General features: G+C 50.5%; 1 protein-coding gene and 1 non-coding gene across 2 annotated transcripts; one reads left to right on the top strand and one right to left on the bottom strand.

Annotated features, from left to right (window-relative positions):
• Nucleotides 1-242: 242 nt before the first annotated feature.
• Nucleotides 243-25786, bottom strand: BCKDHA (branched chain keto acid dehydrogenase E1 subunit alpha). The gene is made up of 9 exons (XM_066349984.1): nt 25628-25786; nt 15123-15305; nt 14932-15018; nt 7944-8052; nt 5359-5520; nt 2250-2456; nt 1875-2016; nt 1560-1731; nt 243-826 (listed from the first exon to the last, which is right to left on the bottom strand). The coding sequence occupies exons 1-9, from the start codon at nt 25733-25735 to the stop codon at nt 656-658; spliced, it is 1341 nt and encodes a 446-aa protein (XP_066206081.1). The 5' UTR covers nt 25736-25786; the 3' UTR covers nt 243-655.
• On the top strand, nt 8614-8717 carry LOC136381624 (U6 spliceosomal RNA). Its single transcript, XR_010747115.1, has one exon. It is a non-coding gene; the product is annotated as a U6 spliceosomal RNA (small nuclear RNA).
• Nucleotides 25787-25931: the final 145 nt, after the last annotated feature.

Genomic DNA, 25931 nt, shown 5'->3' with positions numbered 1-25931 from the left:
CTCCTAGTCACCTGCTGGACACCAGGTTTGCCTCATTCCATGGGAGAGCAGAAGTCCATCTCTGGAACACCCCCACCTCCATCCAGCCTGCTGAAGCTGGCCCTCTAGCTTGTGAAAATTTCCATAAGAAGTAGACATCGCCAAGGCCTTGGCCTTACTCATCTAACTAAAGGGGCGGGGTCCCAAACCAGTCATGCAGGACTCTCCTCCCACCTCTAAGACTCCAGGAAACAGACCAATGGTGGCCAAGAGCCAAATGTAGAGACAGTTTATTCACTGCTTGCTGACCACCACTCACTTTGAATAAGTTCCACAAGCTGACCTGCCCTATGCCTCCCCCAGCCCAGAGGGGCTTTCAGTCCTGGAGGCGCCTTCGCCTAACCCCTGGCAGAAGGCACTGTAACCACAGTCAAAGTGGGGGCTACCAGGGCCCCCCACAATGTAACAGTCTAGAGGAGCAGGGATGGTAGGCAGAAGCCCCACCCTTACCATCTCAGCACTGCCCTGGCCCCTGAGTATCTTGGAGGGAGCCGGCTGGGGAAGGCGGCAGCGTCCTCCAGCCCTTCCCACCCTTCAGTCTGGAACTGCCTCCTGGGATACCTGAGATGAGTGGGGTGGGGTGGGGTGCAGTGGGGCAGGGTGGGATGACCAGGCCTCACTTCTCGAAGTGGTCCAGGGGATAGTGCTCGCCGTAGGTCTGAAGGTGACGGGCCAGGGACTCCTGCTGCTTCCGGAGCTGGGCAGGCATCTCTTGATAGACGTCTGAGAAGAGCAGGTTGGGATTGGGCTTCAGCTTCCGTTCGGCCTGCTCGAAGGCCTCCATCACCTGGGTGACACAGGATGGTGGGCAGGTAGCCAGCCTCCCGCCCTGGGCCCTGCCTCCTACCTGTGGGACCTCAGTGAGGTGTTAGCCCACTTAAGCCTTTGTGTTCCCAATGAACAATGGAGCTGATCATCACCACTGTGGTGAAAGCTAACATCCCCCCGCCCCCAATCAAAGCCCCCAACCCTAGCATCTCCATCCTCTGCACGACCGGGCACTGAACTAAGCCCAGGGAGTGTTTTCAGAGTCAGCACCCCTAAGAAGCAGGCAACTTAGGGATGAGGAAAGCAAGGATAGAGAAGGGACTTCCCCGTAACAATGAAGTCAGGGGCAGAGCAGGATGCACTGTGCTGCCTGGTGCCAGGGTGTACCCCTACCGCTTGCCTGCACTGCCTTGGGCTGCTGATGACCAGGGCTGGGGAAGACAATCGACTGGGGTGGGCAGGACACTTACAGTGCGTACGGAGTAAGTCACCTAACCTTCTGAAGAGGGTACTTCAGGATCCCTCTTCAAAACTGAGAGAGCAGAGGGCCAACATTATACCAAGGACACAGAGCTAGAACAAGGCTGAGGTGCATGTGTCTGGGCAGCCTGGCTCCACAGGCCACACTGGGGTGATCCCTACTTTCCCAGACGTCCCCCAAATCCGAGCCTCCATCCGTCCAGGGTTCCCCATGATGTACCACCTCAGGGCGCACCCCTGGGCATCGGTCTGCAACAGAAGGAGGTCCTCACCTTCTTGCGTGACTGCTTCCTCCAGGCCTTCTCCTGCTCATCATCCCACCAGCCACGGCTCTGCATGTAGTGCCTCAGCCGGGAGATAGGGTGGTCCTGCTTGTCCCAGTAATTGACCTCATCCACTGAGCGGTAGGCCGAGCTGTCATCACTGGTGCTGTGGTGCCCAATCCTGCCCAGGGAAGGGGTGTGGACATGAAATAAAGGCAACATGGGTGCTGGGGTCAGGATTTGGGGACCCCACTGATGGATGTGTGAGAAGATCACAACGATGGTGGCTGTCAAGGATGGTGGGAGGTGGAGGGAAGCAGGCACCTGTAGGTCATGGCCTCAATGAGGAAAGGCTGGTTCTCTGCCACAGCTCGCCGCCGGGCCTCCTTGGTGGCATTATACACGGCGAACACGTCATTGCCATCCACGCGGATTGACATGATGCCGTACCCAGGGCCTCGAGCCGCTGTGAGGACAGAGAGAGGCAGCTTGGATCCCATTGCTCAGATGAGGACGATGAGCAGGGAATGGGGGAGGGGAGGAGAGGGGATGGGGGAGGAGAGGAAGGGGGAGGGGAGCAAACACAGCAGCACTCCATTCACTGTCTCCTGCGACCTCCCCTGCCAGACACGCCACCGCTGGAAGAGGACTGGAGGGCAGGGGCTGCATGAGGGCGGAGAGGTGGCGACAGGCCCATACCAATGCCATCCCCACGGTACTGCTCCGAGGTGGGTGTGGAGATGGCATATCCGTTGTTCCGGCAGAAGAAGATGATGGGACACTCAAGGGTGGCAGCAAAGTTGAAGCCGGCGTGCGCGTCCCCCTCGCTGGCTGCCCCCTCACCGAAGTAACAGATGACGATCCTGTTGGCGTTGGCCCTCTTGGCCGCGTAGGCTGCCCCCACGGCTGCAGGCAGTGAGAGGGTGGTGAGCAGGAGCGGAGCCCCACACCTGCTCATCTCTCCCTCTCACACCCCCCCCCACACCTGCTCATCTCTCTCCCTCTCACACCCCCACACCTGCTCATCTCTCTCCCTCTCACACACCCCCAACACCTGCTCATCTCTCTCCCTCTCACACCCCCACACCTGCTCATCTCTCTCCCTCTCACACCCCCCCAACACCTGCTCATCTCTCTCCCTCTCACACCCCCACACACACCTGCTCATCTCTCTCCCTCTCACACCCCCACACCTGCTCATCTCTCTCCCTCTCACACCCCCCCCACACCTGCTCATCTCTCTCCCTCTCACACACCCCCAACACCTGCTCATCTCTCTCCCTCTCACACCCCCCCCACACCTGCTCATCTCTCTCCCTCTCACACCCCCCCCACACCTGCTCATCTCTCTCCCTCTCACACCCCCCCACACCTGCTCATCTCTCTCCCTCTCACACCCCCCCCACACCTGCTCATCTCTCTCCCTCTCACACCCCCCACACCTGCTCATCTCTCTCCCTCTCACACACCCCCCCACACCTGCTCATCTCTCTCCCTCTCACTCACTCTCACACACCCCCACACACACCATCACTCCAACCCAGGACTCAAACTGGCTGTCACCAGGCTTGAGGGGAAATAAAACACCTGATATCCCAACTGTCCCCCAGAACCCACCCCACTCATCTTCTCCCCTCAGCTGACAGCCACTCCATCCTCCCAGCTCCTCAAAAACGTCACTGCCTCTGACTCTAACTCTCTGTCACCCCTACACTTATTCCACCTTCAAAATAGAGCCAGAATCTGACCCCTTCTCCCCATCTCCTTCACCTGACTGGGCCGACGTAGGTGTCTCCCCTTACTTTCGGGGCAGCCAGAGGACCTGACCCCCACGTCAGCACCAGGCGGGCTAAGGGTTTTGTCGGTCTCTTGTTTACTGCACCTAGAATGATGCCCACATAGCAGACTCTATACCAGTGGTCCCCAACCTTTTTTGGGCCACAGACTCGTTTAATGTCAGAAAATATTTTCATGGACTAGCCTTTAGGGTGGGACAGATAAATGTATCACGTGACCGAGACAAGCGTCAAGAGTGAGCCTTAGACGGATGTAATAGAGGAAATCTGGTCATTTTTTTTTTTTTTTCTGAAGTTGGAAAGGGGGAGGCAGTCAGACAGACTCCCACATGCACCCGACCGGGATCCACCCGGCATGCCCACCAGGGGGCGTTGCTCTGCCGCAATCAGAGCTACTCTAGCGCCTGAGGCAGAGGCCACAGAGCCATCCCCAGCGCCCGGGCCAACTCTGCTCCAATGGAGCCTGGGCTGCGGGAGGGGAAGAGAGAGACAGAGAGAAAGGAGAGGGGGAGGGGTGGAGAAGCAGATGGGTGCTTCTCCTGTGTGCCCTGGCCAAGAATCAAACCCGGGACTCCCGCACGCCAGGCCGACGCTCTACCACTAAGCCAACCAGCCAGGGCTGGTCATTTTTAAAAAATAAAACATCAGGCCCTGGCCGGCTGGCTCAGTGGTAGAGCATCGGCCTGGCGTGCAGAAGTCCCGGGTTCGATTCCCCGCCAGGGCACACAGGAGAAGCGCCCATCTGCTTCTCCACCCCTCCCCCTCTCCTTCCTCTCTGTCGCTCTCTTCCCCTCCCGCAGCTGAGGTTCCACTGGAGCAAGGATGGCCCGGGCGCTGGGGATGGCTCCTTGGCCTCTGCCCCAGGCGCTCGAATGGCTCTGGTCACAATAGAGCGATGCCCCAGAGGGGCAGAGCGTCGCCCCCTGGTGGGCGTGCAGGGTGGATCCCAGTCGGGTGCATGCGGGAGTCTGTCTGACTGCCTCTCCCCGTTTCCAGCTTCAGAAAAATTAAAAAAATAAATAATAAATAATAAAAATAAATAAATAAAACATCATACAGACTTAAATATAAATAAAATGGAAATAATGTAAGTTATTTATTCTTTCTCTGCGGACCGGTACCAAATGGCCCACGGACTGGTACCGGTCCGCGGCCCGGGGGATGGGGACCACTGCTCTATACATTTGCGAGTGAGTGAATTAATGGTCACCCAGAAGGAAGGTGAGGACCAGGGCCCTGCCTTATGGAATTCCTACCTACCTAGAAGGATGCCCTGTCCACCTCCCACCCTAGACATGAACTGCTCTCTCCTTTTCCCAAAAAGACTTGTGAGCAAACATACATGAGACCTGATGTGCCAGGCACTCTGCTAACCTGGTAGACATGTGGCAACCCATGTATCTGGGTTACCCTGAGCAGAGACCCGAAGCCCACACTGACCCTCGACCAAGGCAGGTTCCAGAGGGCAGGGAGGGCAGTCTGCTTCCATGGTCTCCACACTGTGTGGGCATGGGTCCAGCCCTGGTGGGTCTCATTCCTTTAATAGAAGCCACAACTGCACTATGCACTGTTGACTTCCAGAGTAAGCTTTATGGGAGCTGGACTTCAAGAACTGAGGCAGAACATGGCTCGGGCCAAGAACCCAGGCTCTGGAGCCACGCAGACCATGATTTGAACCCCTGCTTTTCTCACTACCTGCCAGGTGACCATTAGCAAAGAACCTGTCGTACGCTCAGTCACGCACAGCTGGCTATGTTTGTGCCTGGACAAATGAGGTGGGCACAAGTTTTGGAAACCAAGAGTATGGTGCTGCTGGCTCAAGTTTGCCAGACAGGTAAGGATGCCACCAAAGCCCTCCTCCCAATGGTCCCAAACAAGAGGGTTCCAGACCAGTACTCTGACTCCAATTATGTCACCAACCAGAAAGCCCCTCTGGGATGGAGAAGGGCTGGGGCCTACGGAGGGGTATGGCACTGGCCTGTGTGTTCCAGGCCCGGGCGACACATTCTCACCCTGAGGAATCTGCGTAGCCAGTGGCGAGGAGATGGTGACGAAGTGACGCTCTTTGCAGCCATAGTGAACGGGCATCTGGCGGCCCTTGCCCTGGTCATTCACATTGCCATAGCACTGGGCCATGAACTGTTCCAGGGGGTAATCCCGATACATCAGCACACCTGCGTGGGGAGGAGGGCATAGTAAGTGGGGAGGGAGGGTCCAGGCAGGTAGACTAACCCCATACGGGCCCCAGGGCAAGGCCCATCCTACCCGGCTTCCATTCTGTCTGTACAGTAAGGAAGCTAATGAGAGCAGGGGAGGCATTCCAGATGCTCAGGGGACCAGCAGTTGCGAGGACCAGGTAGGCAGACCAGAAAGCACAGGCCTATCTCAAGGGAGAGGCCGCTGCTCAGACCAACTGATTGCTACCCGGGGAAGGTTAATTATCCAAAAGAAGAAGACATCTAGCTTATATTTTTTTAATGAGAAAATATCTCATTTTTAAGTGTTTCAATTAATTCAGTTACTTTTTAAGGTCATTATATGAACCAAATAAAAGTACGAGTCAGGCCTGACCTGTGGTGGCGCAATGGGATAGGGTATCAACCTGGAATGCTGAGGTTGCCGGTTTGAAACCCTGGGCTTGCCTGGTCAAGGCACATATGGGAGTTGATGCTTCCTGCTCCTCCTCTCTCTCTCTCTCTCTCTATCTATCTCCTCTCTAAAAATGGAATAGTCTTTTTAAAAGTACAAGTCACCAGCTTACAACTTCTGGACTAGAGAGAAAACATTCAAACCTGTTTATAGCAGTAAGACCCTTTCTTTAATTAAATCTCGGCCCTGGTTGACTGGCTCAGTGGTAGAGCGTCGGCTCAGTGCATGGATGTCCTGGGTTTGATTCTCAGTCAGGGCACAGAGAGAAGCAACTATCTGCTTCTCCTTCCCTCCTTCTCTCTCTCTCTTCCACTCCTGCAGCCATGGCTCAATTGGTTTGAGCCCATCAGCCGCAGGCACTGAGGAGGGCTCTGTGAAACCTGTCTCAAGATCTAAAAATAGCTCAGCTGTAAGCATGGCCCCAGATGGGCAGAGAATCAGCACCCAGACAAGGGTTGCCAGGTGGATTCTGGTCAAGGTGCATGCAGGAGTCTGTCTCCCTTGGGAATAAATAAATAAGTAAAATCTCTGGAGGATACCCACCTACCATCAAGAGAAGCCCACAACCAGGCTCTGACAGGTAACTGTGAAGCCTGCCTCATCTGGTTGGGAGGTTTCCCTGAGGCAACATAATTGGGCACTGTTTTTCGGAGTACTGTGTTTTCCCCACTCCGCAAAGAGGAGACTGAGTCAAGGATGGACACAGGGCCTACCTAACCTTACCTAGCATGAGTGCCTTGAGCACCACACATATGCAGGGCCTTATGCTGACATGTGGTGCCTGAGGGTACCTACTGCAGGGGTAGCCAGGGCCCAAACAGCCCTTTGTGGAGTGCCCAGCTCCACTGGGATTCCAGGACCCGCACTTGGCCCTGCCTGCAGCCCACACCAGAGAGAATCCTTCAGCAAAAACAGACAGGAAGCACTTAGCAAACCTGAGCGGCCTGGAGAATCTTCCTTGCTAATGATGCTGAACCACAGACTATCAGAGGTCATCTGTCCTCCTACAGCATATGGGGTGGGGAGTAGACCGGAACACCATACTGGTCCACAGAGGGCTCTGCACAGCCAGCCTGGCCAGGCCCTGTGTCCTTCCTGAACAGCTGTCCCAGGACCAGAGGGCCAAGTCACAACATCACCTCCAACACTCGAGTCTTTACCCCATGTCAGGCCCTGTACTAACAGCTTTGTGTCATCAGCCCCATGAACCCCTTCAACAACCATGCTGAGAGGGTTCGCCATCGCCTCCCCAGCAGCCCCCCGCGAGGCCCCCCTGCCAGGCCTCCACACCAACAACCCGTCTGAAACCAACCTCAGCTCCCTCGCTAACCCCACCCCAATCCTTCTTTAATGCACACTGATTTTCCTCAGTCCTAGTTCTTGAGCCTTCCTTCCTTGCACTCAACCACTTAGAAATGAGTCAGCTCCCTGGCTGGGATCTGCCAGGCCCTCCCATCCGCTTCTGCTCCACGAAGCCTGCGGTGCCTGGAGAGCGGCCGGCAAAGCCTGCGCTGTGTGGACGGGGACCCACGGTATGTGCCACACCTGCAGCGAGACCGGCCCACTGCATGCTCCCAGCGCAGGGGTTACAATACCAACATCATCTTGATTTTGGAGATGAGAAAACTGAGGTTCAGAGAAGGGAAGAGACCTGCCCCAAATATGACAATTGGTAGCCATGGACTGGGTAGAGAGGCACAGGCGCTTATCCACAAGAGTACTCAGCCTCCACAAGGGAAACCAACCCCCTCCAAACTCCTACGTGGTTTGGCTCTTTCTTGCTTGGAAAATTCCTTCTCCAGCTCCTTGACCTCCCTGGCATCATATCGCTCCTCAAAGAGCACATGGGGCACTGTGGGCCTCGCCTTCACATCAGGCGGGACTGGGCCTGACTTGCCTCGATGGGGACCACAGAGCCCAGCCTCTGGCATGTGCTCCACAGACGTACCTGCCTCCCGGTACTGGCCAAACACCAGATCCGTGTTGTCCAGGGCTGCTGCACTCCCCACGTGCGTCCCCTCCTCACCATAGTTGGTCATGTAGAAAGAGATCCGGCCCTGGGGATAGAGGGGACCCACTCAGTTATGCTGGGCAACCACAGAGAACCATCCAAATCCTGACCAACTTCTGATGACTCCACTGATCAACAGATATTTCCTGAAGGTTGCTCTGGGCCAGGCTGCTCTGGGCCTGGCCACACTGGCATTACTGCCTTCACTGAGGAACTGCCAGACTGGTTAGAGACAGAGTGAGGCGGCTATGTGACGGGAACCGTAGTAGGTACCCGCCCCACCATGGAGGGGCACCTTACAATAAAGGCCCTTACGGCCGGGACATGAGGTGGGAGGGGTGAAAAGGACAAAGTGGGAGAGAGAGGCAGAACCCAGGTAGTGCAGGGAATAAGACATCTGGACTTTATCCAGACAACGGTGGTAATCTGCCCACGGTTTTCTTTAGGGAGTGATATTTAAGAAATTTCTCGCAGGCAGCTGTGGGGAAATGAATAGAGGAAACAGGACTGAGTGTAGCAAGCCACAGAAGAGGGTGGTGGCCTGGCCTGGTAGTGTCAAGAGGCAGGGAGAAGCGTGGAGAGTTTACACTCTTAAGAAGCAATCAGTGTGCTAGCTTTGGCAGCCCATAAACTAAAACGAGAATGATACAAAGATTAACATGGTCCCCATACAAAGATGACATGAAAATTCATAAAGCTTTCCATATTTTTTACTTACAATAGCCAAGATGTGGAAATAACCCAAGTACCCATCAATAGACCAATGGATAAAGGAAATGTGGTACATATATGCAATGGAACAGTACTCAACCACAAAAAAGAATGCAATCTTACCACCTGTGACCACAGAGATAGACCTAAATGGATCCTAAGTGAAATAAGCCAGTCAGAGAAAGACAAATACCATATGATTTCACTGGTATGTGGAATCTAAAGAACAAAACAGAAACAGACTCACAGAGGACAGACTGAGGATTGCCAGATGGCGGGTGCTTAAGGAGCTGAGTGAAAAAGATGAAGGGATTAAAAAGTACAAATCAGTAGTTATAAAATAGTCCCAGGGACGTGAAGTATAGCATAAAAAATAGTCAATAACACTGTAATACCTATGTATTATGGGGGGATCACCTTATAAATTATATAATTGTCTAACGCCTGATTTGTGGTGGTGCAGTGGATAAAGCGTGAACCTGGAATGCTGAGGTCGCTGGTTCAAAATCTCGGGCTTGCCTGGTTAAAGCACATATGGGAGCTGATGCTTCCTGCTCCCCCACCCCTTCTCTCTCCCTCTCTCTCCTCTGTAAAATGAATAAAATCTTTTAAAAAATAAAATGAAATAATTGTCTAACCATTACGCTGTACACCTGAAACCAGAAACTAATACAAAATATTGAATATCAACTATAATTGAAAAATAAAATTTCTTAAAATTATATTTTAAAAGAAAGGAAGAAAGAAAAAGAAAGAAAGAAAAAAAGACCGAGCCAGCAGTCAGTGGTACTAGGAAGCGGCAGACTCTCCCAGCTGGCTATATTAATGCCCAAGCCCAGAGCCTGGAAAAGCTAAATATTAGGTTCCCAGCCTCTCTCACAGCCAGAGGTGGACATAGGACACAGCTCTAGCCAGTGACTTAAGTGGAAGTCTACTTTGGCTTTCTTGATTAAAAAAAAATACCACCTGACCAGGCGGTGGCGCAGTGGATAGAGTGTAGGACTGGGATGCGGAGGACCCAGGTTCGAGACCCCAAGGTCGCCAGTTTGAGCATGGGCTCATCTAGTTTGAGCAAGGTCGCTGGCTCGAGCAAGGGGTTACTCGGTCTGCTGAAGGCCCACGGTCAAGGCACATATGAGAAAGCAATCAATGAACTAAGGTGTCACAATGAAAAACTGATGATTGATGCTTCTCATCTCTTTGTTCCTGCCTGTCTGTCCCTATCTCTTTAAAAAAAAAAAATACTGCTGTAGCCCTGGCCAGGTAGCTCAGTTGGTTGGAGCATTGTCCCAACATGCCGAGGTTATGGTTCGATCCCTGGTCAAGGCACCTACCACAGTCAACCAATGACTGCAGTATGAATGAGTGGAGTGACAAATCGACGTTTCTGTCCTTCTCCCTTCCAATCTTTCTTTGAAAAGTCAATTAAAAACATTAAAAAAGACTACTACTGCAGATGCAAGCCCTTCCCCCAGCCTTTCTTCCTGTCTTGCACACAGGCTTGAAGCCTGGGCCTGTAGCAGCCATCTTTATTATATGCAGCTTAAGTGTCTGTTTGTCACCGATAGCTTATTGGTTACTTGCGTAACTGTACTAGCCAATGGGGTGAAGTTGCCATGGCATTCAAATAGTCCCGCCTTCTGGCATGCCACCTCACAAATTGAGGTTAAAGATTGGAGCAATTATTATGCTGTTAAGAAATCTTAACACCAGAAGGGGTCTTTGCAATGGTACAAGACTAGAGGTTCTCCAATTGAAAAATAATGTCATAATAGCTAAGTCCTTGACTGGCTCCTCTAAAGGTGAAATACATGTCATTCCAAGAATTGATTTGGCTCCATCTCAAACAGGGTTGCCGTTTCAATTGAGACGTAGACAATTTCCTGTAAAACTTGCCTTTGCTATGACCATCAATAAGACTCAGGGCCAAACGCTTAAGCGTGTTGGCATTTTTTTACCTGAGCCTGCATTTGGACGTGGTCAACTTTATGTTGCCTGTTCAAGAGTTCGTGAAAGAACGTAAAATTAAAAATAATTGATGGTCCTCTGCAAGGCGAGCTTAAAAATGATGGAAAGATCTACATAAGAAATGTTGTGTACAAAGAGATCTTTGATATGTGAATTAACATTTTATTATTTAAATCACCTTTATTTATTGAGCTAGTGGTGGCTCTTAAGAAATGTACCGCCAGTGGTTTCCTTCATTGCACTCTACTTTAAGCAATTAAGCAAGTAGAAAGGGAAAAACCCATGGGGCAGTAAGCAAAGGGGCGTCCTCACCGCCTGCCCTGGGTAATTCAGTTTGAATTAGAAGACACCTTTGCACAAATCATTTTAATTACAATTTATAATATCTAGAACAGCGGTCATTTCGTATGACCGCCGGGCTTTCTAGTCTTTAAATATGAGGCAAACATATGATAAAAGCCAACTTACCCACATGGGTGCTGCTGAGCAGCAGCATGGACTTCTAACTAAATACCTAGGGACAGGGTGAATGAGAAAAGAGATAGAGAACGGAAAGGAGGAGACAGAAATGATATGCAGCTCTCCAGTTTGGGCGAATGGGTGGACACTGGCCCCCTTCACTGAGAACTGGCCTAAGGGAGGAAGAGGAGCAGGTCTGGGAGTGGATGCATAGGCCAAGTTTGGACAGGCTGAATCTGGTATGGGATATCAGGGAAAGCAGCCAGGTAGAACTGGGGCTATGAGGTGAGTGTGACTGGAGACTTGGGGAGCCCTTGGCATAGATACAAATGAGCTGTCCAGGACTACATGTAAAGTGAAACAGACAGCAAGGAGCGACACCTGCAAGATGCCCTCTGCACAGTCCTCACGTGTCCTGCAGGCCTGGCTTTCTGTCACAGGGGGAGGAAGTAGATGAATAATGCTTTCTTCTATGTGGGGAGCCAATTAAAAGTTAAGTGACCTCCCAGAGCCAAGTGAGTGGGTGGATAGCTGGGTGCTCCGTGCCTGGCAAGGCTGTGAGATTGGTGAGGGGAGGAGCTTAAGAGGGATCCCCTGAGGAAACAACCTGGGTCACTGGAAGAGGTCACTGGTTGCCACACAGTATCCTACCCCCTTCCTCTTTGTTAACAGAGATCTCATTCCACCACAGGCAAAACTGCCCAGACTAAAACAATACATTTCTCATTCTCCCTTGCAGCTAGCAGTGACCAATGAATTGTGAAATATTATTGCGACTAACTGGAAAGTTCTATAAAGGCGGCTATGGAGATACCTGGAAGGTGCCGTGTCTGACCTTCCACCTTCCTTCTACTTCCCGCCTGGAATGAGATGTGATGGAGGGAGCCCCAGCAGCCATTAGTTACTAAGGAGCCCTCAAGGCTAGAAGCCAACACTGGGTATCCAATGACACTGTGGTGCCACCATACCAGTAACAGTCCACCCGTTTCCAGGTTACCTTTATGCAAAAGAAAAAATTATTAATCTGTTGAAGCTACTGCTTTTATATTTTTGTTAGGATTGTTTTTTGAGAGGGAGATGGAGGGAGTGGCCTGTTATTTGCTGGTGAAAATAATCCTAGTTAAGAGGATGAACCTTGATGGATGAGTTGATCTCCCTGAGGGCTTCCTGTGTCAAGCAATGTGCAGGCGGTCCTACATGCTGGTTCTTTTTTTTTTTTTTTTTTGTATTTTTCTGAAGCCGGAAATGGGGAGAGACAGTCAGACAGACTCCCGCATGCGCCCGACCGGGATCCACCCGGCACACCCACCAGGGGCGACGCTCTGCCACCAGGGGGCGATGCTCTGCCCCTCCGGGGGCGTCACTCTGCCGCGACCAGAGCCACTCTAGCGCCTGGAGCAGAGGCCAAGGAGCCATCCCCAGCGCCTGGGCCATCTTTGCTCCAATGGAGCCTTGGCTGCGGGAGGGGAAGAGAGAGACAGAGAGGAAGGGGGGGGTGGAGACACAAATGGGTGCTTCTCCTATGTGCCCTGGCTGGGAATCGAACCCGGGTCCCCTGCACGCCAGTCTGACGCTCTACCGCTGAGCCAACCGGCCAGGGCCTACGTGCTGGTTCTTAAAGAATTCCTACCCCAATCCCAAAAGGTAGGTTCTCTTGTTAACTCCATTGTTTTAATATACAGAAGAAACTGAAACAAGCACAACAAAAATCATCTGCGCAAAGTCCTAGTTGTGACTGGACACACAGCCGTGGGATTCCAAAGCCCGTTTGTACAGCCAATGAAGGGGCAGGAAGGAGCCCAGGCATGAGTGAGGGTGGGAAAATGGTCTTGCTTAAAACTGAGGCTGTGAAGAGAGGGTGAGCTTCCAAGGCCACAGCGGAATGGAAACTAGCATGAACAGGAAGGGCCAGATGTGATCCTGCACAAGTGGGAATCGAAGGAAGTTTCTGGGAAGGATGGAGACACTACTCAAACTTGAAGAGAGGATAGGATAAGGAGTGTTCCTGTGATCGGAGAGTCTCGGAGTAGGCAGCCTGCTTGATCTGTCCTCTAGGCCAGTGGGCCTAACACTTTAGAACAGGGGTCGGGAACCTTTTTGGCTGAGAGAGCCATGAATGCCACATATTTTAAAATGTAATTCCATGAGAGCCATACAACGACCCGTGTACGTTAGGCATTATCCAATAAAAATTTGGTGTTGTCCCGGAGGACAGCTGGATTGGCTCCAGCCACCCGCAACCATGAACATGAGCGGTAGGAAATGAATGGATTGTAATACATAAGAATGTTTTATATTTTTAACGTTATTTTTTTTATTAAAAATTTGTCTGCGAGCCAGATGCAGCCATCAAAAGAGCCACATCTGGCTCGCAAGCCATAGGTTCCCGACCCCTGCTTTAGATCACACCAGTCACCTGGGGGTTTAATGCAAATATAAATTCAAGCCCACCCCCAACCCTAACCCAGCAGGGGTGGTGATGGCTGAGGACCTGCCTGTCCAACAGTCTCCCTCCTTTTCTAACGGGAACCTGGGCACCCCTGCTCTCAATCTACTCCTCTGTTCCCTTGGTTCCTGGGGATGGGCATAGGGTCCCAGCCTGGCCTGTCCCAGGAGTTGGTTCAGGGAAGGGGTTGTGACCAAAGCCTGGCCAATGAGCATTAGCCTTGGGCCTTCTGCTGAAACATTAGGGATCAGACACTCCACCAACCACTAAGAAGAAGGTCTAATAATAGCCTGACTAGGTGGTAGCACAGTGGAGAGAACATTGGTCTGGGGCGCTGAGGACCCAGGTATGAACCCCGAGGTCACTGGCTTGAAGCCCAAGGTTGATGGCTTGAGCAAGGGGTCACTTGGCTGGAGCCCCCCAGCCAAGGCACATATGAGAAAGCAATCAATGAACTAAAGTGACACAATGAAGAATTGATGCTTCTTATCTCTCTTCCTGACCACCCCCCCCAAAATAAATAAATAAATAAATAAATAAATAAATAAATAAATAAATAAATAATTGCAAGGCTGGTAGAGTTATGACAAATACTAGCTAATATTTATTATGGGCTGACTAAATACCAAGTTCACTATTCCTAAGGCCAACACATATGCCACCATCAATCCTCATGGCAATCCCATGTAGACCAGAAAACTAAAGCACTGAGAACTTAAGCAGCTTTTCTAGGGCCGCAAAGCCAGGAAGTGGCAGGTAAGGACTTCAATCATACCCAGAATCCTTTCTCTGCCACCTCTCTATGAGCCGGGAGCTTCCAGAGACCACTGCTGCTTGAGAATGAAGAAAGCCAAGGCAAAGGAGGATAAAAGACACTCAGAGAAACAGGACTGGTGATATCTTTCAAGACCTCAGACTCAGCTGTGCCTGAAACAGGGCCCTCTGGACGGCAGTTACTTGAGTCAATAAATTCCCTCTTTGGCTGGGTCTCTGTCCACTGAGGATCACAGCATGTTTCACATGGGCATTCCAGGAAGCACCCAGAGTCACCCATTTCTCAGGACTGTGAGCTCTCAAGAAGAAGGGCCTCATGTCTCCTGCCTATCCTCTCCCTGCATAGCTGAGCCCCCGGTCCAGTGCACAGCAGGGGTCTTGATCTGCTGCATCCTTCTGCCCCTGGGCAAACCTTCCCACATTCTGCCTCCAGAGCCCCAGGAGAACTCCAAGGCCAAGGATCGCCATTCCACTCTCTCCTCTTTGGGAGTCGTCTTTGGGCCCACACACAGATAGGGGGAGCCTCAGGTGATTCCAAGCTCCCCTTCCCAGCCTGTCCCCACGCACCTGCCGCTGGGACTCATACAGGATGCGGTCCATGGTGTTGAGCAGCGTCATGCTCTTGTAGAACTTGAGCACCTTCTCCTGCGGCAACTGCAGATGGAGGCAGAGCAAGATGTGGGGTCCCTGAGACCAGAGAGGACATGGGCAAGGGGCCTAGGCATGGAAGGCAGGGAGGGGGGAAGGCAGCCTCTCACGTGGGGGTCCTCGCTGGCGTTGATGATCTGGCCCTGCCGATCCATGACGCGGTAGATGGGGATCCCAGAGATGACATTGGGCTGGATGAATTCCAGCTTGTCTATGAACTCCGCCGAGGCCCCTGGGAACTGGGGCTTGTCGTCCAGGGATGAGAAGTGCTGCTGCTGCTGCCTCTGGGGGTGCTGGAAGAGGAGGGGGGACACCTGAGTCAGGAGCAGCACTGGATCAACCCCATGAGTACAAGCAGTATGGCCTAGTGATTAAGCCGCTGTGGCCCAGGTGGACAAGACATCTGTCCCTGCTGCCAACATGAAAGACAGCTGCTGAACAAGGACTGATGAAGGTGAGTCCTATTCTCCTAGGGGAAGCTTTGGGGCTCCACACAGCAGAGTGGAAAGAGAGTCAGACTTCTCTGAGGAACTTTCATGACAGCTGAGGCCTAAAGGATGGTATCTAGGAATTAGGGAAAGAGCATTCAATGCCAGGGGAACAGAACATGCAAAAGGCAAAATGTGAGGACTGCCGTGTCCCCTGTGGAAACTAGAAGGAGCTCAGAGTGGCTAAAGGAATTCTGTGGGAAACATCATATCTGCTTGGATCAGAGGAAGCTTGGCTGGGAAAGCCCATGAGAAGCCTACATGCAAGACAGAATGTGAACCAATTCAATTTCTCAGCTCTTGAGCTCACCTTGAACTGTCTCAGTATTGCAACAGCTCCTTGATTATGCACTTGCTGCGTGCCAGGCTGAGCTCTGCGTGCACAATCTTACTACCGCCCTTCAGTAGATAAGCAAACTATGGTTCAGGGAGGTAAAATAACCTGCACCCAGCCACAGAGCTAAAAAATACCTCGCTTCAAACCTGGGCAGGACTGACATTCAGACCCCAAAACCCATGCTCCTAACCCAGCTGCCATCGCTGGCCTGGTTTCCACACCTCTGCATCTGTACTTCCCACTGATCACCTGATTCCTTTAGCTCCTAACGGTGGCTTCACCTCCAGCAGGAGCTAAAGTGACTGGGTTGGCCATGAGCTGGACCTCATACACGGGTGCTCAAGTGTGTTCCTCCTCCCCCTCTCCTGTAATTGCAGTGAAGAAGCCAGCCAAGGTTCCAGGCGGGAGCATGAACATGTGTGTGTTTATCTGTGATTACGGTGGTGAGGAAATAAAGGAAATTACACTCCTAACTGCAGGGCAAGCCCAAGCCTGACATCTCTGCAGACTTCCCCTCTGCTTGCGAGGGAAGCAGCTGAAGTCTGAAGACCAAATTCTGCAGACTTTGCTTCCCTTCTGAGCACTCATACAGCCAGACCTTTGTGTCTACCTAGAGGATCCTTTGGTGCCATGTCTGTCTCCCACACACATCACAAGCCCGGAGGGCAGGGATCCTGTCCAGGTCAGTTACAGAGTGGGCGTTCAACAGGCAATACTGAACAAATGATGAATGAGTGGGGTACATTCACTGGCTTTGGAGTCCACTGGCCTGGGTTCCAATTCCTTTTTTTTTTTCTAGGTTCCAATTTCTTAACTCACTATGTGGCCCTTTACTAGACACCATGTCTCTTTGAATTTCTCCTCTCTAAAAAGGCTGCAGGCCTGACCTGTGGTGGCGCAGTGGATAAAGCGTCGACCTGGAAATGCTGAGGTCGCCGGTTCGAAACCCTGGGCTTGCCTGGTCAAGGCACATATGGGAGTGATGCTTCCAGCTCCTTCCCCCTTCTCTCTCTCTCCTCTCTCTCCCTCTCTCTCCCCTCTAAAAATGATAAATAAAAATAAAATTAAATTAAAAAAAATTAAAAATATATATATATATAAAAATAATAATAATAAAAAAAAAAAAAGGCTGCAGAGGCCCTGGCTGGTTAGCTCAATCGGTTAGAGCATCGTCTTGAGATACCACCACGGTTGTGGATCCAATCCCTGGTCAGGGTACATGTAGAAAGCAACCAATGAATGCACAACTAAGTGGAACAATAAGTAAATGCTTCCTTTACTCTCCCTTTCTATGTCTAAAATCAATCAATTAAAGAAAATGTATTTAAAAAGCTACAGAGACGGGCCAGATAGGTCAGTTGGTTAGAACATCATCCTGAAGCACAGAGGTTGCTGATTCAATCCCCCATTGGGCACATACAGGAACAAATCCATGTTCCTGTCTCGTTCTCTTTCTCTCTCACTCTCTCTCCCCCTCCCTCTCTCTGCAAAAATAAATAAATAAATAAAAACTTTTTTAGCCTGACCAGGGGGTGGCAACAGTGGATAGAGACTGGGATGTGGAAGACCCAGGTTCGAGACCTGGAGGTCGCCAGCTTGAGCGCGGGCTCATCTGGTTTGAGCAAAGCTCACCAGCTTGGACCCAAGGTCACTGGCTTGAGCAAGGGGTTACTCGGTCTGCTGTAGCTCCCTGGTCAAGGCACATATGAGAAAGCAATTAAGGAACAACTAAAGTGCCACAACAAAAAACTGATGATTGATGTTTCTCATTTCTCTCCATTCTTGTCTGCCTATCTCTGTCTCTGTAAAAAAAAAAAAAAAATTTAAAGTTACAGAGGGCTGCTGAAAAAGTTTCTAAGATAAGGCACACAAAGGATTTAGTAAAGGCTTGGGAAGTACTACATGGTCAAAATTGGTAGATAGAAAAAAAAATCTGGCCTGACCAGGCGGTGGCACAGTGGATAGAGTGTCGGACAGGGATGCGGAGGACCGAGGTTTGAGACCCCGAGGTCGCCAGCTTGAGCGCAGGCTCATCTGGTTTGAGCAAGGCTCACCAGCTTGGACCCAAGGTCACTGGCTCAAGCAAAGGGTCACTCTCTCTGCTATAGCCCCCGGGTCAAGGCACATATGAGAAAGCAATCAATGAACAACTAAGGTGCTACAGTGAAAAATTGATGCTTCTCATCTCTTTCCCTTCTTTTTTTTTTTAATTTTTTTAATTCATTTTTAGAGAGGAGAGAGAGAGAAAGACAGAGAGGGAGAGAAAGGAGAGAGAGAGAGAGAAGGGGGCAGGAGCTAGAAGCATCAACTCCCATATGTGCCTTGACCAGGCAAGCCCAGGGTTTTGAACCGGCGACCTCGGCATTTCCAGATCGACGCTTTATCCACTGCGCCACCACAGGTCAGTCTCTTTCCCTTCTTGTCTGTCTGTCCCTGTCTCTGTCTCTCTCTCTCTCTCTCTCACACACACACACACACACACACACACAGAAAAAAACAAAATCTGGAAGGTTAAGAAATGGGAAAAAGGAAAATGACTGGCACCTCAGGAGGAAGATAAGGCAAGGAGTTGGGGAGGACTGGCTGTACCTCAAACTGGGCTGTGATGCCCGACCGTGGCGCCAGCAGACACACTCCAGAGAAGGACTGAGGCCCATGGGAGACAGATGGAAGGGGGGCTGCGATCCAGGGAGGGGCTCTAAGAGGGCAGTCCAGAGGCCGGCAAGGGTCAATACAATAGGATCTTAGGGCTCAGAACAAACCAGGGTGTCAGGACAGGCCTCCGTCTGCCTCTGGAGGCGGGAGAGCTACTGTCAGACACCATGGTGCACCCCACACATCTGAGTTGAGCCTTGGCTGTGCTCCTTCTCTGCTGGGCTACCCAAGGGTTACTGTGCTGATTCAGTGAGCTCCGTAAAGGGCTCCATGGTGCCTGGTGCTAAGGAAATGCTCACTATGGGAGTGGGTAGTTAAATGCCCACAGAGGAAGGATGCGATTCCACCCGCTTTTTCTTCTGTTTTTGGCGATGGGGTGAGTTTGTCCTGGTGGCCAGTGACTTACAATTGCAGAAGCCACACTGATTTACACAAAGTCCTCTCCCAGGATGTGTGTCCACATCACATAGGAAACAAGGAGACCTTTCCTAGATGGTCTGGTCTGCCCAGAAGATCAATACTAGGGTGACCCCCTTCATGGAGCCACTCCCTATGGCCCCACGGTTAAGGGCATGGACTTGAGCAAACCACTGTCCCTGGCTGTGTAACTAAAGCTCTGTGCACCTTGGTTTCCTCATGTGTAAACAGAGGACAGTATGAGTACTTACCTCACGGGCGGCCATGAGGATTAATGAGTCCATGTGTGTGGAGTACTCAGCCTACTGCTTGGCACATAATGAACACTCAATATATATGAGAGCTGACTAGTGTATTTGACAACTGTTGTCAAACAGGTAGATAATAAATACTTTCTCCAAGTCAGGCCTGAACTGAGGGATGGAGATGATGGGAAGGGATGGACAGCAAACACTGAACAAACAAGTTACAAGAGCAGTGAGCTTCGAGGAGGCAGGACAGCTTCGTGGTTAACACAGGGCACAATAGGATGAGAGACACTAGAGCTCAACTGTCTGTGTTTGAATCCTAACTTTGTCCCTTTCCACCTATGTCATTTCAGGCAAGAGACAGTCGCCGTGAACCTGCGTCCCCTTGTGGAGAAAGTAAGAATTGCTACTCCACAGGCATGATAGTGAGGTGGGTGTAAGGCCCAGCCATAGCTCAGAGGGGACCTTCACCTCCACTGTGAGATGCAGCATGAAGAAAAGCATCCTAGAGAAGGGGAGTGCAGCTGAAGCCTGCCTGACAAGCAGGGGTGATCCAGACAAAGGCTGGGGCACGAACAATTCAAACCCTGGGAACGACAAAGGCTCTGAGACAAGAGAACAGAGTCTGGCACGCCGGAGACCAGTACGGCTGCAGCTCAGTACTAACAGCTAACCGCGAGCTGGGCGCACACAACGCACTTTCTTTTTGCCAATGGGCTCACTGAACCCGTACAGCAGCCAGTGTGGCAGGCACTATCATCATACCACAGTAAAACAGAGGCGGCCTCAAGGCTCAGAAGGGCTAAGTGACTAGTCCAAGGCCACAGAGATCATGAGTGATGATGTCAGCATACAAAGCGAGGCACCCTGATCACTACTGCCTGGGCAGGCTGGAGAGAAAAGTAGGGTTCAGCCACATGGAAGGCACTGCAGATGAGCCAGTTAACCAAGTCCTCTGTTCATAGGACATTAAGGCTACTCAAAGCCACTACCTCCTGGAGTCTTAGGCAGTCTGTCCTCAAACAGCCCAAAGTGCTGAATCAAAAGTTTGCTTCCAGTTCAGAAGTGTCGCCCTTGCCGGATAGTTCGGTTGGTTAGATTGAGCATCATCCAAGAGCACAGATGTTGCTGGTTTGACCCCTGGTTGGGGCACATACAGGAACAGATGTTCCTGTCTCTGTCTCTGTCTCTCTCTCTCTCTCTAAAATAAAGAAAATAAACTTAAAATAAAAAAAAAACATCAGTGGCCTCACCGCCTGGGAGAGCTGGTTGGGAGGCCAGGAAAGTGTGACTGACCAGGCTTTCTTCGGCCTTGGACCTGGATACCAGGGGCTTGAGCAGCACTATGCTCTCCCAGGCACTGGAGATGTGGAGCTCCAGGCCAGACTTTCCCACATCAGTTATGGCCACCCCAGATCCATGGTCCCTGGAGAAAAACAGCAGCCATTTCCTGAGCCCTTGCTGAGCACACTGTATATATGGTAAGTGCTTCATAATAAGAACCATTTCCTTTCATCACATTTCTCTGAAAGGCACCACTGTGGCCTGTTTTACAGACGGAGACTGGTGTTGAGGTCAGGAAAGCTTCTCTAGCAAGTGGCCTGTCAGCTGACATGTGAGGGATCATATCCCTACAAAGGTCTCCAGGTAGGAGGGGCTCATGAAAGGAGGGAAATGGCCGGCGGGGCTGAAGCAGGGAGAAAGTGTGAGGCCAGCTCTATCACCCAACTTCCCACCAGCCACCCTGGGCAGAGCTGGCGATACAGGCCAAGACTGGACTACGCAGGATGTTGCAAGGCCTAAACCAAAGCCCTAATGTTCTCCTCCTGGCAGCCTAGTACTCTGAAAAGAAACTGGGCTTTGGAGTCCAGAGTTCCCAGTTCAGATCTCACGTCCCTGAGCCTCAGTTTCCTCACCTGTAATGAGAGAAAACTACCAGTAGGTACCTTGCAGTGTGGCTATATTAAATATAATAATGGGTGTAAGTGGGCACTGTAAATTATAAAGGGCTTCATCGTATGAGAAAAGAGGCCGGGTTCCTTAAGACAAACAAAGAGGGCCTGACCAGGCGGTGGCAGAGTGGATAGAGCATCAGACTGGGATGCGGAAGACCCATGTTCAAGACCCCGAGGTCACCAGCTTGAGCGCGGGCTCATCTGGTTTGAGCAAAGCTCACCAGCTTCAACCCAAGGTCGCTGGCTCGAGCAAGGGGTTACTCCGTCTGCTGAAGGCCCGTGGTCAAGGCACATATGAGGAAGCAATCAATGAACAGCTAAGGTGTTGCAACGCGCAACGAAAAACTAATGATTGATGCTTCTCATCTCTCTGTCCCTGTCTATCCCTCTCTCTGACTCTGTCTCTGTAAAAAAACAAACAAACAAACAAACAAAAAAACCAAAGAGGAAGAGGGACCATATGGTCAGGAGATCAGTAATCACCATCTCCATTCATCCCACAACACACACTGGGCACCAACTATTTAAAGACAATGCACAGGGCCCTGGCCGGTTGGCTCAGCGGTAGAGCGTCGGCCTGGCGTACGGGGTACCCGGGTTTGATTCCCGGCCAGGGCACATAGGAGGGGCGCCCATTTGCTTCTCCACCTCCCCCTCCTTCCTCTCTGTCTCTCTCTTCCCCTCCCGCGGCCGGGGCTCCATGGCCCAGGCGCTGGGGATGGCTCCTTGGCCTCTGCCCCAGGCGCTAGAGTGGCTCTGGTCAAGGTAGAGCGACGCCCAAGAGGGGCGGAGCATCGCCCCCTGGTGGGCAGAGCATCGCCCCAGGTGGGCGTGCTGGGTGGATCCCGGTCGGGCGCATGCGGGAGTCTGTCTGGCTGTCTCTCCCCGTTTCCAGCTTCGGAGGAGTACAGGAAAAAAAAAAAAAAAAGACAATGCACAGGACACCAGAACCCTTGGATAAGCTGCCTGAACAGCTGGTCAGAGAAATAACATTACTGCTAATTTACACAGACCAAGTTCTAGCTCCCTGATTTCCAACAGGGCAGGGAATCTAATCACCCATTTGCTTAGCCCAGAAGTGAAGTGACTTGAACAAGGTTCCACTTGCTTCTTGGGGTGGTGGCTAAGAAACCACCAACTCAGGACACCTTGACAATCAAAATTCCTTCCTTCTCCTCACCCGCAGCACTAACACATCTGCCAGCAACTGGAGGGGGAGAAAGGGAGGCAGAATCAGGCAAACACCTCCAAGGTGAAAGGAAGGGCAGGCAGGCAGAGAAAAGTAAGGTAGCCCCCGCAGTCCTTCCAACCCAGCCTGCCCCAACAGCACAACCTTCCCCCAAGGTACTATATCCTGGCTCCACCTTGATCAGCTAACACTCTACCATCCAATATGGCAGCTAGCAGTCACCTGTGGCTACTTAAATTTAAATTCATTAAAATTAAATACAGGCCTGACCAGGCGGTGGCGCAGTGGATAGAGCATCGGACTGGGATGCAGAGAGCCCAGGTTCAAGACCCCAAGGTCACCAGGTTGAGCGCGGGCTCATCTGGTTTGAGCAAAGCTCACCAGCTTGGACTCAAGGTCGCTGGCTTGAGCAAGGGGTTACTCAGTCTGCTGAAGGCCCACGGACAAGGCACATATGAGAAAGCAATCAATGAACAACTAAGGTATCGCAACGAAAAACTGATGATTGATGCTTCTCATCTCTCTCTGTTCCTGTCTGTCTGTCCCTATCTATCCCTCTCTCTGACTCTCTGTCTCTGTAAAAATAAATAAATAAAAATTAAATACAGATGCTCCTTGACTTACAACAGGGTTAAGTACCAATAAACCCATCAAAAGTTGAAAATAGCATAAATTGAAAATGTTTTTAAAACAGCAAACCTACCGAACATCATAGCTAGCCTAGCCTATCTTAATTGTACTCAGAACGTTTACATTAGCCTATAGCTGGGCTATTATCTTGAGTTTCAGCTCAAGAGTAATTGCCTTCTTTTTCCTCTTAGCAGAAGCAGGAGACACAGATGAGCCTTTTGTGGACATAATGGGATGTGAAAACAAAAAACACAGTATCAAAAAAAAACACTGGTAACACAGTACACTGTGGTTGTTAGCCCTCATAATCATGTGGCTGATTGGGAACTGCAGCCTACTGCCTCTGCCCAGCAAAACCAGAGTATCAACCACGTATTGCTAGTCTGAGATAAGATCAAAATTCAAAATAATGTTTCTAAAGAATGTGTATAACTTTTGCACCACTGTAAAATTGAAAAATTGTTCATTCAAACCATCATAAGTTGGAAAGCATCTTTAAAGTGGAAACTTCAGTTCCTCAGTGGCACTGCCAACACTGCGAGTGTTCAGTAGCCATGTGTGGTTGGTGGCTTCTGTACTGGACAGCCCAGACAAAGGACCCTTTCATCGTCGCAATAAGTTCTATAGAACAGCCTGGCCTAAAATCTTCTTCGAATAAATGCTACTGCTCCGTCCTTCCACCAAAAAAAAAAAAAAAAAAGTTTCATTTTTAATTTTAGAAAGAACAAGTGGGAGAAATAAAAGTAGGGAAGAAAAACCAGGACTCCAAATATACATAAATTTTAAAATATACATACATAAAAATTAGGACTCTGGAAGACCTTCTCCTTTTTTCCCCCCAAAAATGAAGGAGAGAAATCAGCAGGGAAAGGCATCAGGGAGACTGAGCCAGGAAGAAACTGATTTAATAAGTCACAAATGACCTTTCCCTACTCCAGAGCCTTAGTTCTGCCCACTTCCCTCCCACTGGCCCAGCCAATAGGCTCCTGAGACTAAGATTGAGGATCTGATTGTTTAAAAAAAAAAAAAGGCACAGACACTAACCCAAAGGCAGCAGACTGCCCCATTCTGCTCCAGCATCTCTTCCCTTCCTAGGAACCCCTCTCCTCATTCCTGGTCCTTCTTCACCCTCCTCCCGTTTCTCCTCCCACCTAGAGCTTCTTCCCCCAATTTACAGCTTCCCTTCCTTCTGCATTGGAGGGTCAGAGGACAGAGTTCCCTCCAGGCACTAGTGGGATTCAGAGGGTTCGCACCAGTTCAGCAGAACCGATACCTAATTTTTTGTTGAGTTCAGCAAGCCAGTTGTTAAACTGGCACTTGTAATCAAGGTTCTCTCTAAGGTGGGCACCTAGGGCAGCCGCCTAATGTGGAAATCACAAATTTACATTCCTTACTCTTTTTTAACGTTCATGTGCGCAACAGCGTATTCTAAGTGCCCAAAGTAATAATGTTCATTCCGTCCACAGGTGAAAAAATTGCAAGTGAGGATGACAATCAAGAAGCAATACGAAAATATCTTAAATAACAGTTTTGTTTTAGTCAGGTATTATTTAATATTTTTTCATAAATATTTTAACATAACTTTATAACAATCTAGTTTTGTGTACCCCTTTTATTTTTTTTTATTTAAGAATTTAAAGTATTAAATGCATACAGTAATAAACTATCTTCCAGTATATCTTTTTTAATACTTAAAACAGTCATCAGGGCAGAGAACTGGTTGTTAAATTATTTGAATCCCACCACTGCCTCCAGGACCCTCAACGTTCAGGTCCTCTCAAAGTCACCTTTCTTCTCCCTCGTTTCCCTCTACCCTCACTTTTAAAAGCAGCCAACATTCCTATTACCCTATCATATGCCAGGTCCAGTTCTTAGTATTCCACATATTTAATTTTCACAACGACTCTATGAGGTGGCACTGTTCACATTTAATAGAGGGAAAATTAGGTTCTGAGGGCAGCAGATCCTTGTCCAAAGGCTACACAGCTAAAAAGTGGCAGACTTAGGGATATAAACCAATGCGATCGATCTAGGCTCATAACCTTCTAGACAACTACTCTCTTATCCGAGATTTTAGTTCATAACTCTACTGCAGCCCACAGGGGCTTCCAGTAAGATTTCTGTTTCTAAGAAATGTGACCAAGTGGCCTCTCTTCCTTCTCTTCCCTAATTCAACAAATATTTACTGACGCAGAATCAAACGACTTTTTTATGCAATTCATTGAAAAATCTGAATTGTAATAAAGGACCATAGTACAGAGCACTATAAAAAAGCCCGTGACAGGAAACCTGATCTCTCTTTTACCCTCTTTCAAGGGGAAAGGTCTTCACTGAGAAGAAAGTCCTTCCCCTATTCAGACAGTTTCACTCCCCAACCCCTAAAGCAAAGGTCTCAGTTTCTTTCCAGGTCCCTCTAAGCGGCCACCCCTCTCCAGGGGACTGGTGGCAAATAATGAGGAACCCCCTCCTTCTCTCCAAGTTGTCTCCGTCTCTCGGGGCCAGAAAGGAGCTGCCTCACTTTTCCCCTCCTAAGGACGTGGAAGTTCTTACTCTGAGTGTCCTCTCCAAGTGTTCTCCCAACCCTTGTTCCTTCTGTGACAGCCCTTCCTTCCCTCTCTGCAGGAACCTCACACTCTGAAGACAGCCTTGACATTCCTATTCCCCGAGGTACAATCCCTGGTGCGCCAGGTACTCACAGATATAGCCAGCCCCCGAGCCTCAGGCCGCCGCAGGAGCAGGAGACCAGCCTGCCCCCAGCCTCGACTTCGTCCCCAGACCCGCGCTGCACAAGCCGCCAACGCCATCTTGACTAACCCACTGGCTAACCACCCCTCTCCTCGGTGAGATTGGGGGCTGCCCCTTGATGAGCCTGACTCAAATGCCAGCACCACTCAGCAAAGACAGCACCTGGTACTAGTCCTGCGGTCTCTGGGACACATTTATGAGTGGATAAAACAAACTTGTTTTCCAAAAATTACTCTAATCGCCTCAACGTAGCTG

This window comes from Saccopteryx leptura, chromosome 9 (genome assembly GCF_036850995.1).
Source record: "Saccopteryx leptura isolate mSacLep1 chromosome 9, mSacLep1_pri_phased_curated, whole genome shotgun sequence".
In the NCBI taxonomy this organism is placed as follows: Eukaryota; Metazoa; Chordata; class Mammalia; order Chiroptera; family Emballonuridae; genus Saccopteryx; species Saccopteryx leptura.
The sequence above is the reverse complement of the archived record's forward strand: the minus strand, read 5'-3'. Positions and strand labels throughout refer to the sequence as shown.